The 17,272-nt window shown below is 32.0% G+C and overlaps 1 protein-coding gene across 3 annotated transcripts in view; it reads left to right on the top strand.

Annotated features, from left to right (window-relative positions):
• The first annotated feature begins 203 nt into the window (after positions 1-203).
• Positions 204-17,272, top strand: part of LOC148652202 (vitellogenin-like) — a 42,619-nt gene continuing 25,550 nt past the window's right edge. For all 3 annotated transcript variants that reach the window (XM_088598891.1, XM_088598890.1, XM_088598889.1), the window contains exons 1-8: positions 204-273; positions 376-396; positions 6,627-6,778; positions 8,706-8,957; positions 9,746-9,907; positions 13,094-13,242; positions 15,130-15,280; positions 16,704-16,861. In XM_088598891.1, coding sequence (XP_088455017.1) covers positions 234-273; positions 376-396; positions 6,627-6,778; positions 8,706-8,957; positions 9,746-9,907; positions 13,094-13,242; positions 15,130-15,280; positions 16,704-16,861 — 1,085 coding nt within the window. In that variant the 5' untranslated portion in view covers positions 204-233. The remainder of the gene's footprint in view (positions 274-375; positions 397-6,626; positions 6,779-8,705; positions 8,958-9,745; positions 9,908-13,093; positions 13,243-15,129; positions 15,281-16,703; positions 16,862-17,272) is intronic.

The following is a 17,272-nucleotide window of genomic DNA, read 5'->3' as shown; positions in this document are numbered from 1 at the left end:
AAGATTACCTGTTAACCATAGACCTTTGAATCTATTTGGAATACTGACAGAAATGTTACTCTTGAGTGGCTTGTTTTATGTACTACTCAAAAATAATTAATACTAATGTCACTGACCTACTAACCCCTCCCTCTCTATCCAAGGTTATCAGGTCTTATTTGTCACATCTTCATTGATATTTCTATATAAAGAAAACTATTCAGGGACTATTCAGTATTTTCTTCCACTTCAGCATGAGGGGGCTTGTATTGTTACTTTCTTTGGTCACAGTTGGTAAGTAACATTATATCTTGTAAAGGGCTCATGTTATATATGTGTTATGAATAAACGTTTATTTTTACAATTTTTTTAATTGTTGTTTCCTTTATATTTTAGGTTGTGACAAAAATACATATGGTAAGTTTTATTGCAATTATTATTATCACAACAATTTGTGTCTAGCTATTATATTATGATCATAATTATGCTGCTTAGCAGATACTGAGAAAATATGAATGTTTTGTGGCAGTGTTTCAATTTTGTCTTGTGGGCTTGCACCAGAAAACTAACCTTCTCCAAGAACAATGTCCATTTCTAAAAACTTTCTAGTCTGGAATTCTCAATTATACTTTGCAATTCAATGATTGTAAAAGTATATAAATAACAATTATTAAAGTTATGTCTCGACATTAAGTCATAGTTGAAATCCTTTGATTTATTGTTGATTCAGCTCTGTAGTTTACGTTTTAAATACCTTTTTAAAAATGCTTGCATTGAGTTAATGTGAACACTCATGTTATAATACACACAATAACAGATAAAGCAAAGAATACTGTATTTAATATTGTTACAAATGGAGGTTGAGAAAATGGAGAGTAAGCAGGAATTGACCAAGCAGATTAGTAAATAATAAAATAAATAATCATAACCACCTAACTTGTGATTTCTCCAAGAACATACCCTGGTGCTTGCTATAGTTAGTGGCACATGAATTCCTAGTTCCCTGGCACAGCTTTGGTGAAAAGAGTAAAAATTCAGACACACTTCATTAAACGAATATTTATTAACAATGACAATACTAACACTACTTCACAAATCACACAAACACACAAGTTACTATATTTACAAATTTACAAATAAGGGCATTCCATCCTAACATCCTAATCACCCAGAAAACCCCAGACTGCTACTAAGTATTGAACTCTTAAACAATGCCTACAGAGGCTAAAATAAGAGATAAACTCCTTTCTTAATAAATGCAAAACAATCTGCAGTTTGTCTACAAACACAGACACCACCAAATGAATGGGAACCTATTTTCGTATTTTACAAATGCACCACTAAGCAGGAAAGGTTGTCTTTAACTGAAGTATTATTTACTCAGGAAATAAAAGTTCCCTAAAAAGTTCCCTAAAAACACAGGAAGCCAGCTCTCCCTAGCAAGGTTCTAATACTTAGCTCTACTTGGGTTTTGTCTGGATGATCATGAAGTAAGGCTCTTGCCTGGTGCAAGCTTCAAGCTTCAACCTTCCAGTGCATTTGTGTTATTTTTCTCGGTTTCTAAAGTACAAGATGGAAAAAAACAACATTTGAACAAATTACTCCAAAATACTCTCTACACATTTAGTCACATTTGTTAGGATCTTATCAAACTACTGAAATTTATGTTTCCATCATATTTGTCAACGGTCAATTAAAACAGGAAAAGAATGTTTTTATGTTAATAATGCTTTTTAGATGTAAGTCTGAAAATTGTATTAAAGAAGTGAAAAATGCATGTAAATATTTGAAATCTTTCTGCATATTTGTGAACTATTTCTAAGATCTTTGATATATAAATATTCTTGAATGAGACTCTGACCAGTCTCTTGAATGGTTTAGTGTCAAATAAAAAAAAAACAGTTCCAATTTGGATGAAGTACAGAAATTACTTACACATCTAGCGAAAGACATGTTTCTTTTACCATATTGTTTAAACCCAGATTTTTCACCACAGATTTCATAGATTTCATATAATCTATACTGCCATCTTGTGTATTAGAATCGTCAGTGAAGCAGGTCTTCTATGTTATAGAAAAGGCTACATACTTTACAAGATAATTTTCTTGATTATTTTCCATATGTAGCCCAATTAGTAGGCTCTGTAGTTGCACTATATAGTGTTTCTCTAATAACACAATAATATTTTTTAACAGTTACAGTTCCATCACATTTAGTGGTCTGTATTATCACTATACTTAATTTCACTCCCATTTATCTTAATCTGCATTTAGTGACTTGCTATATTTTTACTTGTGCCTCTAGGTCTAGAATCTGAAATTCATGTCACAGTCCAGAGGTTTCACTGATACCATTAAAATTAATAAAGTATGTAATTAAGAATTACAATTAAGAAACTAATTCAATTAATTTTTAGGGACAGGAACAGAACAGCACAGTCCTGCTGAAATATTTTTATTTCTAACTATATTTTCCCATTGCTGAAGCACTGATCCCAGTTTTTTTTCTCAATAATTATGAAAATTAAAATTTATTTTAGACATTTTTTATTTTACCTGACATAGGCAAAAAGTAAGAAACAAATTTGGAAAGAGTGGTAGCCAACACAAAATGTCTGTACATATCCAAAATTTCTGAAAGCAATGAATCAGACAGGAAACTTATCTTCTTTCTAGTAAGACATTATAGCACACTATATGTTGCTTTACTTCCTTTACTAACTACAGATGCAGCCACTCAGAATGGGTAAGGTATAATGTGCTGTGTGCAAAGTTCATATACTGTAGCATCCCAATGCAATGTAACACCAAACACCTCTTATTTTTTCAAAAAAATACTTTGTAAAACCACCAAGTGGTGCAGTGAATGCTTAATCTGGCATGTCTAACATAATTTACAGTAAATATTACTTGAACAGTAAAAATTAAATGTGTATTAACCCATTTGTGCTTTCCAAAGCTAGTCATACTATACAATAACACTCCAAATTCATTTTTTTATGTTACAGTATACAGAATTATTAGTAAATGTATTTAAATTAAATTAAGTCATTAGTAAACAATTTTATTTTAGGTTTTGATTTTAAAATATATTATATATAATGTATTTTAAAACATTGTATTTAACAGCAAATATGTTAAAAAAGATGTCAGTAGTTCTAAATGACTCTAAGAATGTCTTGTGGCCACGTACTGTAAACTCATCAGTATTGGGCATTGGTGAATCAGTGGAAGAATTCTTGCCTGTCATGCAAAATGTCTGGGTTCGAATCCAGGCCAGTTCCAGTCCCATGGGTTTGTCCCATAATAACATTTAATTTATATACTATGTTAACATTTTTATAGATCACAGTAAGTTAAATATTTAATTAATATTAACAATAAACGTAGGGCTGTTACACAAAGCAAGATTACTCAGACAGATATAAAAAATAGTTTACTGTTATATGCCATTGAGAGTGCAACATTTTTTCATAATTATCCACATTAAAATAATCTATATTTGTCTTAATACTAATTTAAGGAAAAAGTAATTTTATTTTAGATTTCCATTATAAAATTATTTGCACATACTGTGCTGTTACAGTATGTATAGTACAGTATATTTATATACTAATTATATCACACTGCACTTGATTGCTACACAGTATGATATAATGTACAGTACTGTTCGGTCCAAAGACATAATGGGAACACTTCATTCTTTTCCTGACATTTATTTCATTATTTCATTTATTTCATTTCATTAATGACAGTTCTTTGGAACACTGTCTCTTCTCTGGAGCTGTGATCCAATAATAATGTTGTTAAAACAGCCAGAGCGTGCTGAATGTCTTAAAGATGGAACAGGCAGCTTATCCATGTCGATAGCAAGATTGTTCAGGACTGCCACAGCGACGGTGCTGATTCTTACTGGACTGGTACACAGCCCAAATGAAAACAAAAAGCTGTTCTAAAATTCTGAAGGCTCATAAGATTTGAAGATCAATGATAAACTGAAATCACTTGAAAATCTGTAAGAGAAGTATTTTATATACAAATATTTTTTTTTTTACTTTTACCAGCACCTTATATTAAAACTATTGCTGTTTAAAAATAAAATTGCTGATGCTATTGGACATTATCTGGTACTTTTTGTAAGGAATTACTGTAAGAATATGCAGTACATTCCTTTGTCAGTCAAGAATATGACTGCACCAATAAGAAAATATACTGCACTTATTCCACACCTCTCATGTCTCTTCACAGTGCTAGACTATATATATATTATGAACTATTCAATTTTATATTGAAATTCAATAAATCACCAGCTGTGCAATTATTATTAAAAAATGATATAATTTAAGAAAAAATAGCAAATACTACAAACATTAAAAAGCCTACTTTTTCAGAAATGTCATTTGTTACACATTAGAGTGAAACTATTGCTATGGTTATGATTTTTATTCAGAATAATTATTCCTGTGTCCTAATTATGATAAGAAAAGTGGTATTTTTTTCAAATTATTATTATTAATTAGAATTATGAATTATTTTTTAATTATGAAAATATTGTAAACATAGTGGCCTTAATAATTTTGTATTTTAAAAGTAAATTTACAGAAAAGAACAGATTAAAACAAAACATTTGAGTAGTCATTTGAATGTATTTGTTGTGTTCTGTAAACTGCCTTCCTTTAAGGTGAGCTAGTACCCAGAAGATGTACACACTTTCAGGAAGTTGCCCTGTGGTTTTTATGGGAATTAGAGTTCCTAAACTAAAGAGGCATCAGTGACTATTGTGAATGTGTATTGAAAATGGAGGGTGTAAATTAAAGCTTACTTCCAGTTTCCCTCCCCCGTACAGTGAGGGAAAAAGTGCATCACCAAGGCATGAAACACTCCCTTCAGTGCTACATCAGTAAAGTTAAACTGAAATACCTGTAGGTGCTACACATCACAAGTGCAACTGTGTTGTTCTCACGTATTTTTAACAACTATTTCTAACAAGTTTGATTAAGCAAAATTATTATAAAATCCAGAATTATGTGAACTCCCAAGAAGAAAAATGGTCCTGGTTTTGTGTAAAAACTAAAATGTCTAAAACATTAAAATTATTTTTAAAGTTTTCTTTTTAAAAATATACATTGTAAACATAAAATTTGTATTGAAAACTAAATGCTGTATATATGTAAAAAACTCTGTTTAAGGGCATCTTTAAACTTCCTTTCTCTTTCTGAGCCTCCAGGTGATTGTTGGTCTGGAGTTGTATTCAATTTATTGCCTTATTATTGACATATATGACACACTGTGATATATAAAATTAACAGAAATGTGAATATATATTATTTTATTATTAGAGGAAGTCTTTATTATGAGACAATTTGTTAAAAAGATAACTTGGTTATCTTTGGTAACACACTTGGTTTTTGATAGTGATAGTGGGATAGTGCAGATTTATACCACTGAGCTATCACTCTAATTCACATTTCATTTTCCATTACAACAAATGTAGTTAAAGGAGCATTTCATCACTTTTCTAAATATAACCACAAGTTACAGAGTGAAAGATATTGATATAGGAAATGTTACAATACTTTTGTGTACCTTATGTGTTGCTACCACTACCTCCTACACAGTATGTGTATTTTATTTTTCAATATTTACGATTAATAAAATAATATAATTAATGACATTCAGAGACATTATTATACTTTGATTTATTTTTATCTACTAAAATTCCCTTTAGTTATATGATTCTTTATTAATTTTCCATTAAGTGGATGTAAAAAAGTATGTTTTGAACAATAGCAATGACAGCAAGTATTCATAGAAAAGGTGAAAACCTTATAGCATTTTTTTAAAAGTATATAGACCTCATATAGTTAGAATAAGCACATCAAAACATTTTCATAATAACCATAGTAAGTGACTGAGTTAAAGATTTTGGTGTAGAAAATGTTCATGAAGAAGGTGGAATATTGATGTGTACTTTATTTTTTTTATTTTTAACTATCACTACCAGCTTTATTACATTCATAAATTAATGTAGTTTATAATGTCCAGAGATTTTATACTTCTGTTAGTTTTATTTTCAGCTACCAAGATTTCCCTTTAGTTACATAATTCCATATTAATATTCTATATTAAGTTGATTTAAAAAAGTACAGTAAGGAAACAGATTAAATGAAGCAATAATTTCACTAACATCTAACACATCACAAGTGCAACCTATTGATCATCTTTGGCCAGTAAACCACACAGTCTAAGTACACCGCACTGTGCTGCAGAGCCTGTACGTGTTCTGAGTGGCTGCATCTGTATGCCATTGCACTACCAAAAAAGTAAATAGGGCTTAGTCATTAGTTAATGGCAAGGAAGGGAAATTTAATTTTCTAATAATGAACTGTACAATCCTATATATCCTAAATACATTCATTCCAGCCACTGTCCAATGAGGGTGAGGGACATCATACTGCCCCTTCTCATGGGTTTGCTGTTAGCAATGCTGTCTTCCTGATGATGATGATGTTTAGAGGGAAGAAGTACCTCACATAACAGGATGTGATTGTCAATGATATATGTGACTAATCTAGTAAACTCTTATCTATACATTTTCTTCTAAATAAATCAGGTACTAATATATGTTTATCCTCTTTTTTATTTCAGAACCTGGATTCAGCTCCACAAAAACGTATGTGTACAATTATGAAGGCAGTCTCATGATAGGTCATCAAGAAAAGAACCTGTATGAATCTGGATTAAAAATCTCCAGCTCTGTTGAAATCAGCGGAGTGTCACAGCAAACATTTCTCCTAAAGGTATAAATTAATCAGAGGGTTTTGCAGACCCTGATTATCATTAATTCTGAACTACAGTGCCTCATTAGCAGTTAGGAACTACATAATTAACGTAGGAACAAGTAGCCATTAATTCCATGCAACTTGGAATTAAAAAGTAATTCCACTAATTCCACAGTTTCTACTAAAAAGTAGAAATAACAAAATAAATAAAAATCTGTACATTTTTCCTTTGCACCTCATACACTGAAAAATCTCCCCCACTCAACCTTTTAACATTAACTTAGATAAACAAGTCTTGGACTGTTAGTAATCAGTTTACAGGCCTAGCCTTTTAAGTTGAAATTGCTAAACTTGTATTTTCATCCCCTTTCATAGAATATAGAAAAGTCATGTTAAGGGATCAGAATAAATTATTGGGACATTTTTCAAAATAGCATACTAATAGCATGGGGTGGTACTGTACTTCTCCTACACAATTTGTATGACAGGTGTTACTACATACATGCACAATTAATACTATAATAACACCCAAAAACAATGATAAAATATGAATTTTCTTAAAAGTGTATTCATTACTGTAGTTGTAGAATATAATACTTAGTAATTAAAGAAACATGCTAGTCCATATTTAAGTTCCTTTATTTTTCAAATTTTGGTTTAAAATTATATTACATTTAAGTCATTTTAAATCCAGTATGTCATGCCTGCAATTCCACTGGTGTTTGCGATCGTAATACCTCCATCTCCAAGCACCCACCCACTCAGCCTGTTAATCCATCAGTTACCATAGTAACAAGATCGGAAGGGAGATAAATACCACTGGAACATAATAATTATTTATTTACTTTGTCCACCTGTGAATATTGTAGCCTCATGAAGATGGTACTCCTTCCTCTGCCATAGAGTTCCACTTTAGTCTTCGCATGTGGTACAGTCTCTCCTAGTTTGTTACTCCCTGAGTTTTGACTTCTTGCTTCATTCTTTAAATCTTAATTCACAGATAGTCACTTAGTTGCCAATTGCGTCTCTCTGTTAGACCCTGTTTGCTTGACTACTTTGAACTGTCTTGTCATGTTCTGAACCTGGCTTGCTACTCAGACAACTCTTGGAATTTCGTTGTGTTTTGTTCTCATGTACTTCACCAGCTCTACCCATGCCTGTTTACTTTTCTCCCAGACTATGTTTATGTTCCAGTTTGTCTGCTTGCCAACTGTTTGATTCAGCCCCTTGACTCTAGGCTGTTGCTTCTCTATTGAATACAATAGCATTAGATGGTGCTTTTAAAGATTTGTCTTGGTAAACTATTAAAATTTTAAATACATGAATAAATGCAATATTTGATTTTTTTGTCATCATGTAATGCCTTCTTAGAAACTGGCACTAGGGGGATATTTTTACATTTATAGATTTGTTTAAATCTTAACATTGAAAGAGAATGCTACATTTTGTCCATTTGCAATCTCTTACTGACACAAACTTCAGTAGATGACAGAGGTCTTTTGATGTAATTCTGAGGGGATTGAGTAAATATCCTGAATGGTGGGTCACATCCCTGTGACATTCCAGCAAAAGGAATATTATATCCACTTATATTATCATAGTAGTCAGTATCTTTAGCATCTCAGCTGACGAATCCCCTACCACACAATGTCACCATACTGGGGAATTATTACTTTTTCATATGGCCCAGCAGGAAGAATACTTAACGACACCACTTGCATGCTGGTTTTATCTTAAAGGTTTCCAAGGTAAAGGTATAGATACTGTCCTACACAGTGCTGACCAGGTCCAGCCCCGTCTAACTCCTGAGATCTCAAAATAAGTTATGAGGTGATTATGTTGCTGCTTACAACAACATTTTGTGGTCATAAATAATATTAACACATTGATTCAGATATATTTTAATCTTCAATCATTTATTTCAAGATTAATTCATTTCTCCTAGGTTATCAACCCACTGATTGAAGAGTTCCATGGTATCCCAGAAAAAGACAGATTAACATCATCACCAAAGCTGACGCAGAGAATAGCTGCACAGCTTAAACAGCCTATCAAGTTTGAGTACATTAAGGGCCGTATTGGGACCATATATGCACCAGACGAAGTCTCTAATACTGTTCTCAACATCCTGAAAGGTATTTTGAATTTTCTACAAATGACAATCAAGAACACGAAAAATGTTTACAATCTTCAAGAGGTGAGTATTATTCCTACTTACTTATTTTTTGTTTTCAAAACTGAAAAGTGTATTTGACTTTAGCAAAGACTACAGAACTAACGGCAAGGAATAAACATGACAGATTTATCATTAATACAAATAGCTTCATATCTTGATGCCAGAAAACCTACTTTCCCTAAGTTTAAATTATTAAACAAAATACAATATGTAAACAAACTGTGCCACAGACAAGAAGGAAAGATAGGAGGTTTTATAATCTGTGATCAGGAGGGTATTAAAATTACTGTAGCTGGGTTAGTAATTATTTTTACACTCATTTTACATTTTTACATTTACAAGATTTTCAGTTACAAACTCTACCCTGACGCACTGATGAATAACCACATCAACATGTTATTTTACATTGGAAGTACAATTTGCGCCTTGGATTCCAAGTCATAAATATCCAACCATTTTTTTTCTAACTCCTTCTTTGGATACAGGGTTGCAAGGGACCTGAAACCTATCCTGGCAAGAAACATGTGGAAGGCAGGATACACCCTGGACCAGTCCATCACAGAGCACACCCTGACACAAACACACACTCACACCAAGGCCAGTTTTCCCAGAAGCCAATTAACCTACCAGTACAGTATGTCTTTTGGACCAGAGCACCCAGAGTAAACAAATGCAAACACAGGAGGAACATACAAACACCATTCAAATATCACCCCAGGCCCCAACACTGTAAGGCAGCAATGTTAACCACCATGTCAATGCACCACCCAAGTCACAAATATCTAAATGAATATTGTCATTCATTTTAGCCTGGCATTCATGGCATCTGCTACACCAGCTATGTTCTTGAGGAAGACAAAAAAGCCAGTGAGATCTATGTTACTCGCTCTATAGACCTGCAAAATTGCCAGGAAAAGGCAATGAAAATTTTTGGCATGGCTTATGCACCAGCATGTGAGAACTGCAAAAAGGTAGGTTTTAATTTGAATTGTTGTAAATGTTAAAAAGATGTACTCTATAATCTTTAAAGAAGATTAATTATGTTCTGCGTGACAAATTATAATTAATTTCTTTCATATTGTTAAAGCTATTGGTGACTATGGAAGTGTCTCTAAGATGCTGGAGGTCCAGAATCAGTGATCAATTGTAAAGTTTACCTTGGTTTACCTTAGATAATTAAGTTCAGGATAAATTATTTTGTCTATCAACAGTCCAGGAAGACAGTATATAACTTTATATACATATATAACAGTATATAACAAACAGGCAGGTACAGGAGTGGACAAAAAGGGTGGAAAAGAAGATATTGAAGATGAGAGCTCTTTGTTCCAGATCCCCTGGAAAGACTAGACTTGAGCTAAGTATCTGAACCATATTAAGAGAGCTAGCAAGTCTGTAGTTTCTAGTGTACTCTGATTTCCTGGCTAAAGAATCCATCATGAAAGAAACTATCCTTGTAAGTGGGTGCATTTTTATAATAGGGTGATAGGTTCCCATTCATTTGGTGGGTTGTATTCTGGTTAGTTTAGAAAGCAGCTTATCTCTTATTTTTGGCCTTTGTACGCAATATATAGGCAATATATAGCTTGAATACAAGGCGTGGTTAGGACGTTAGGCCTCTGGGGTGCCTTATTTGTAAATTTGTACATGGTGTGATTTGTGTGTTGTGTGTTTATGTTGTGTGTATTGTCATTATTAATAAATATTTATTAAACTAACTGTGCCTAAATTATTAATAATTTTCACTAATCCTCTGTCAGAGAAAAAATAATTCATGTGTGTCTAACTATATCAGCCTCTTGAGTATATTCTTGGAAAAATAATTTACAATTTGGGGTTATGATTACGTATTTTACTTGATTCATCTGCTTGGTCAGTTCTTGATATTCACCACTTTCGTCACCTCCTATTAATTAATTATATCCATATCCAGTTAATTGGTTCATATGTGGAATACTGTATATGAAATGTAATTTTAAATATCTTTACTTAATTTTCAGAACTTCCAAATTACTTCATATGTTTTAATAATTTCCAAACACAATTCTGAAGGGCATATTTAAACAATTTAGGATGCGACCATACACCTGTCAGTTTGGTGGTCGCTGTTAGTTACTCTTTCTAAAAGGAACAAATCGCATCATAGAATATGACTTTGATCTGAAAATCCATTATAAAAAGATTATTATTAATTTAAAAAATATATTATTAATGGATTATTGAATATCCATTAGAGAAAGAAAAAAACGTATTTAAAACCAATCGTATTATCTCTATACAGTATATTGATATTCTGTTGTTGTTACTCATAAGATCATTTCCTTTGACGGGGGTCTCCAATCCTAGTCCTGGAGAGCCAGTTGGTTAGGTGATTTATGACAGCAGGTCATTCCCCAAAGCATCTGGGGAATGTGGTTAAGAGAAAAATTAATTGGATTATCAATTAATTGTTTGTGGCTTTGTTTTGATTGAGTCATTCATTTTGAGCATTCATTACTGAACAGGGTACAGGTGTGTGACTTGTGTGATTTTTGGATAAACATTAAATCACTTATTAGATTTGATTATGATGAAATTATTTACACTTTTGCATGTCAAACTTGGAAAATCAAGAAAAAAAACTGAAAAGATAAGTTCCACTTATCAAAAGAACAACAACTTCATGGCTTCGATAGGTTGAAGGATGAAGTACAGCATGTTGCCTCAGGTGAACTCACCTGTTCATGGACTACTAAAATACCAAGAAAAAGATTGTGAAGACCCTGGCGTGTTCTGTGTTTTCTTGTTTCTTGAATATGTTAGACCTAAAATATAATTATATCTAGATCTCCATGAAAGTCTTAATAAAATATGAAGATAATCTGATCAAACATATACCAGTGTAACATATACAGTACCATTTATTGTATACCTTAAAAAATGCAGTGTGTGCTTTTTGTCACACAAAACATTATTCATTGTGGCAAGTTCAATGTTCGGCTTGTTTGTCCACAGAACATTTCTGTGATCATATGAATCATCCAGGGCCTCTTTGACAGCTTTAAAATGGATAGCAATGTTCTTTTTAAGTTTTTCCTGGGCAATTTTCATGGGCTATCCTCCCATGAAAACCATTCATTTTAGTGATTTTCCTGATGGTTGAGGGAGGAACATTAACATTAGTCACAGTGAGAAAGGCCTTCAGATCCTTAAATGTTACTCTTGGGTTCTTTATGACTTCCTTAATGATTCTCTGGGTAGTCACTGTGGTCTTTCCATTTGTAGATTATCTGTCTCACAGTGGATGGATGTATCCCCAAATGTTTAGATATTGATTTGTAATATTCTTTATCTGAGGTACTCTCAAATCTCTTCAGTGTGCAGAATCATGTAATTTCACTAACCTGGACTTCTGACCAATAAATTGGACAGAGTTGTCCAAATTCAGTCCTTGTTTACTTGATACCCAATTATTTCACCACCTGATGCAATTTACGTCCATAATTATGTATGTAAACAACGTGTTTACTTATTGTTCACCTTTTCAATTATTCATTTTTTATTTCACATACCATTGCATACTTAAAATAATTGAAGTGGTAAGTATAATCCCTTCTAATTATTTAAGAATAGAACAGTTTAAACTAAACAAGGATAGGAAACAGTTATTACTATAAATATTTCATGGGTTTAAAAATGTGGCACTTGTTTTTAGACTTGTTAAACAACATTGATAAATAAGTATTAATCAGGGTAATTAATTATGATACATCTATTCAACAAAATGTCTATACACCTGCTACACAAATTATTGATCTTATTTCCCTGATAATAATTTTACTGTATACAAATAATAAATATATAAATAAAAATGTTGCATACTTCTAATGTCTTCATAAGAACATTTGTATCTGTACACAATATTTAAAAAAATACCTGATGGTTAATTTTTCAAATATTGAGAACAGATACAAGTTATTTTATGTTACTTTTAGGTGTGTGGCTGTACCATGTGTATTATTTATTTTCCATAGCTCTCAGTTTCTGCCTTGACAGTATTACAATTATTTACTTTATCTTGTTTTCTTCTCATAGAAGATTTTTTATACTTTAGAAATACATCTCAAGATCATTTAGATTAAACTGGGTAACTTTGTTTTTCCCCTTCCTAATTTTAGACAGGAAAAAATGCTGAGGGAATTGTCACCTACTCCTATATCATTAAACCTACAGAAGATGGATCTCTAATAACGAAAGCATATGCTCGGGAATTGCAACAGTTTGCGCCTGTCAATATTAAGGGTGGAACTTCTATGATAAAAATCAGGTAAAGTATATATATATGTTTATACAAAAGGAAAACATGTTTTTTTTAATTAGAAGGTCAAGAAACTAAACAGTTAAATATTAATTGGAGGTTAATTCCATTATGAAAGTGAAAGAGAAAGCCCAACATGCCTGGAAAATGTCAGTGTGAAATTGACCTCTTCTTGTTCTTTGCAGCTTTCCACTCTATTCATTTAAGGATTTATTCGCTAAATCCAAAAAGGTTTTTTCACAGAACATTGCAATACATGTACTGTATAACATCTCTGTCAGGCCTATTAAATGTCTTAATTGTCACTATAAAAAGAAATTATATATAAATTATAGAGATGCCTATATTTCTAGTAAATCTTTCTAGGTTATTTCTGGGATGGGCAATACCAGTACTTGTGTAAGTAAGTTTTGATGTCAGGCGGCATGCTGCAACAAGTGCCACAGTCCAGAGTCATGTTTGGCTTTTTTGGCACGGGGTAATAGCAGCAGTTTTGAGTACCGTTGGTACAATACCAGTGCTCAAGGATTCATTTATTATATTAAGGACAATGGGACAGAGTAGTGAAACAGGATGGAGGTAAAGTGTTGGGAATAGGATTTAATACGCAGGTGGTGGATTTCTGTCAAAACCAATTTATTGATGGATGCATAGTCAAGAAGAGAGAAGTTGGAGAGAAGGGAACCAGTAAAGTTGGGCAAGCAGGGAGGAGGTGTGGAAGTGACAAGCAAGAGAATGTGATGCTGGATGTTGTTGATCTTGGAGATAAAGAAATCTAAAAACATGTTGCAAAGTTGCAATGAGGCAGGTAATGTGGTGGGGCAGTTTGGCTTTAGCAGTCTGTTGATAGTAGCTCTACACTTGTAGTTTTACACTATGCAGGAACCATGTTATTGCTTAAACTTTTACATACCATAATATATAAAATTAATAAATATGTAAGTATTTATATATTATAACAAATCATATGCATACACACCACATCTATATGTTTTATAATAATATGTATTTTATATTGACATATTACTTATATATAATTTTAGGAAAAAAAAGTATTATCCCCAAGGGGCAATTTGGGGAGAAGTTGATCTTTTACTGGGAATAGAACCCATTCCTCCCATGTAGCAGGCAAGAATTCAACCACTGAATCTCTAATGCAGTGTACTGAATGGACTGATTGGACGAGCTAAATTAAATCCATTACATTGCAAAGACACATTATAAAATATATAAATGTCATTACCAACAATTAAAATTACTGATGTTATCATTGCTTGAAGATGAAGTGAAACCAACTTAACCCTGAAATGTTTTAAAATAAAACAATATGGATAAAAAAAGTTGAACGAAAGCTTACATGAAATGACCAAGGAACACACTAATAAACAGCATATTATACAGTATATCTAAAATATTTATAAATTATGATTACTTATATAACTCATGTTTGTTCAAATATATGTTGTTTATTGTTTATAATTTGAACCTTGCAAATGGCCATGGGAAATAAAATTAAAATAAGCATGTCAATTGTTTTTCCAAAATGACTACAGAAAGTGAAATACTTAAAGAATTTGTTTGGCACAAAATGTTTATCTAGAAGATGGAATAACGATAAAGAGTGGATTAAAAATGTTCTAAATATACTGTTTAATACAATGTATTTATAAATGATGAGAAACATTAAAATGTATATTGGTTCAAATACTCATTTGGGCTAATTGTGGCTAATTTCTGTCACTAACAATATATTGTATATTTATTGTCAATTCTCCATCAACAAACTGTACGGTAATAGTGCATTATCCATTGTTCGCTAAGACAGCTGTAAAATATTGACTTGTGGAAAGAAAACTGTAAAGCACACAGCCATATTAATCTTTTCCCATTTTTTAGCAAAAAACTAACTTTAGCTGCAGTGAGAGCAACTCCAATCAACCCACCCTCAGTTACTTTGCAGAGCAGAGGGACTCTGAAGTACAAATTTGGCAGTGAAATAAACCAAATTCCTGTGCTACTAATGAGAACCAAAAACACAGAAATACAGGTAATTTGTAAAATTTCAAAAGGCTTTTTATCATATCTCTTTGCAAGTGTACTTAGAGAACTATTTATTTGAAACATAAAATATGCTATATACTAATAAACCATACATTATAATAAGTTATAACTTTTCATGACAGAAAAAAACAAGGTTGAATTAAGCAACTATATTGTTATATAACATTTAAACTTACAATTTAATGTGTATTTTTTTAATAATGGACATAATGGACCAGTTGATGTTTTATTTTTAAATATTTTTTTTGCTTTATGTGAGATATATATAAATACTATACTTTGTTTTAAAATATACAAAACATAAATTAAATTCAAAATTAACTGTTCATTGGAAAGGAATACACATTTGAAATACACAAAAAAACACTTGACAAACTTTTTACATTTGAACTTTTTATAACTGAGAATAATATACATTACCCTTCAGTCAAAAGACTGAAAACAGCTGACAGCACTAATATGTACTGTACAAGAAAAATGAAAATACAGTAACAAATATGTAACAGACGGACATCTGTTAGGTTGGGCAATTAACTATTTGTTATTTTTAACAAGAAATTTTAAACAAATTAGAAGTGCTTTCTGTGCCTGAATTATCATGGCTAATGGCGATAGATAAAATATCATGGTTATACATGAGTAATTTGGAGGAGGAATTTCACGGGAAGCCAATGATTTGCATTATGCAGACCACAAACTAAGAGAAGACTATTTAGTCTCATGCCAATATTCCTGCATATTGGCAACCAAATTGCTGATGGTTTCAATTTCACCTCATGTTTCATAATATGAGAGGAAACAGTAAATAAATAAAGTAATATTTTGGCAGGAGTATGACTCAGAAAGTGTAACAATTGCCTGAAACAATTATTAAACTATAAGATTTTGTTAACATAAAAATATATGAGAGTGTTATATAATGGAGAAAGAATGTTTGAAGTTTCAGTATTCTAGGCAAAGGGTGTTATGTGGCACTAAAAGTACAATGCAGTGTAGTTTATGTAGTAGGTATTAACATAACGATTTATAAATGGTAAAGTTGTTTTATCAAAGCATGAAAAGTGCATTACACTGTATGTTTGTAAAGGAACAATATCACTTCATTCATCAGATATGTACAATAATGTCAGGAAAGGGATTGGCTTGTAAAGAATCTGTTTTCATCATGTCTATAACCAAACACAGAGCACTAGTGAATGAAGACGTATGAATATGTGCTAGGTCAATGTATACTTAATAGGGAAAGATATTTGAAAATAGATTATATAAGCAGTCTGAATAGAGCATGAGTAGCTATGTTTTAAAGAAAAGCTGGATATTTTAAAGATATTATATATATATAGTAAAATGCCAACACACTCTTAGTTGCATTTACTGTTCTAAAATGTTATGATTCTTTTACATTTTAGATTTCTGAGGTACTTCAACGCTTGGTACAGAATAATCAGCCACAGGTTGATACCCATTCCCCCACAGATTTTCTTCAGCTTGTTCAACTACTCCGTTTCACAACATTAGAAAATTTGGAGGCTCTTTGGAAGCAATTCTCTGGGAGGAATGACTACAGGTAAGTTAAAAGCACTGTTTTAGTTTAAATGGCATTATAGTGACAACTGCTATATGCCACATACATATACAGGTGTATATAACCATTACTTCAGAAAAGAAGACAGGCATAGCAGACAGGAATATACTGCATATACGTAAAGTACATGCCTCTCTGGTTTTGTAGGGTTTGGGAATATAGCTGATCTTTGGACAGAATAAATAAAACTAAAGAGCTATTTTATTGAGAAATAAAAGACAGTGTTATGTCCCAGTGTGTGGTCCATGTGTGTTTTTGTTGCTATGTTCCACACTTCCTGACTTTGATTGTTCTCCTACCCTCATTGGTCCATCATTACACCATTGTTTTCGTATTACATCATCTTCAATCAACTCTCGGCCAATCAGAATTCAGCTTATTCAGTATACAACT

Source organism: Lepisosteus platostomus, chromosome 11, assembly GCF_059453375.1.
Source record: "Lepisosteus platostomus isolate fLepPlt1 chromosome 11, fLepPlt1.hap1, whole genome shotgun sequence".
NCBI lineage: Eukaryota > Metazoa > Chordata > Actinopteri > Semionotiformes > Lepisosteidae > Lepisosteus > Lepisosteus platostomus.
This window is presented reverse-complemented; position numbering and strand designations above follow the sequence as displayed.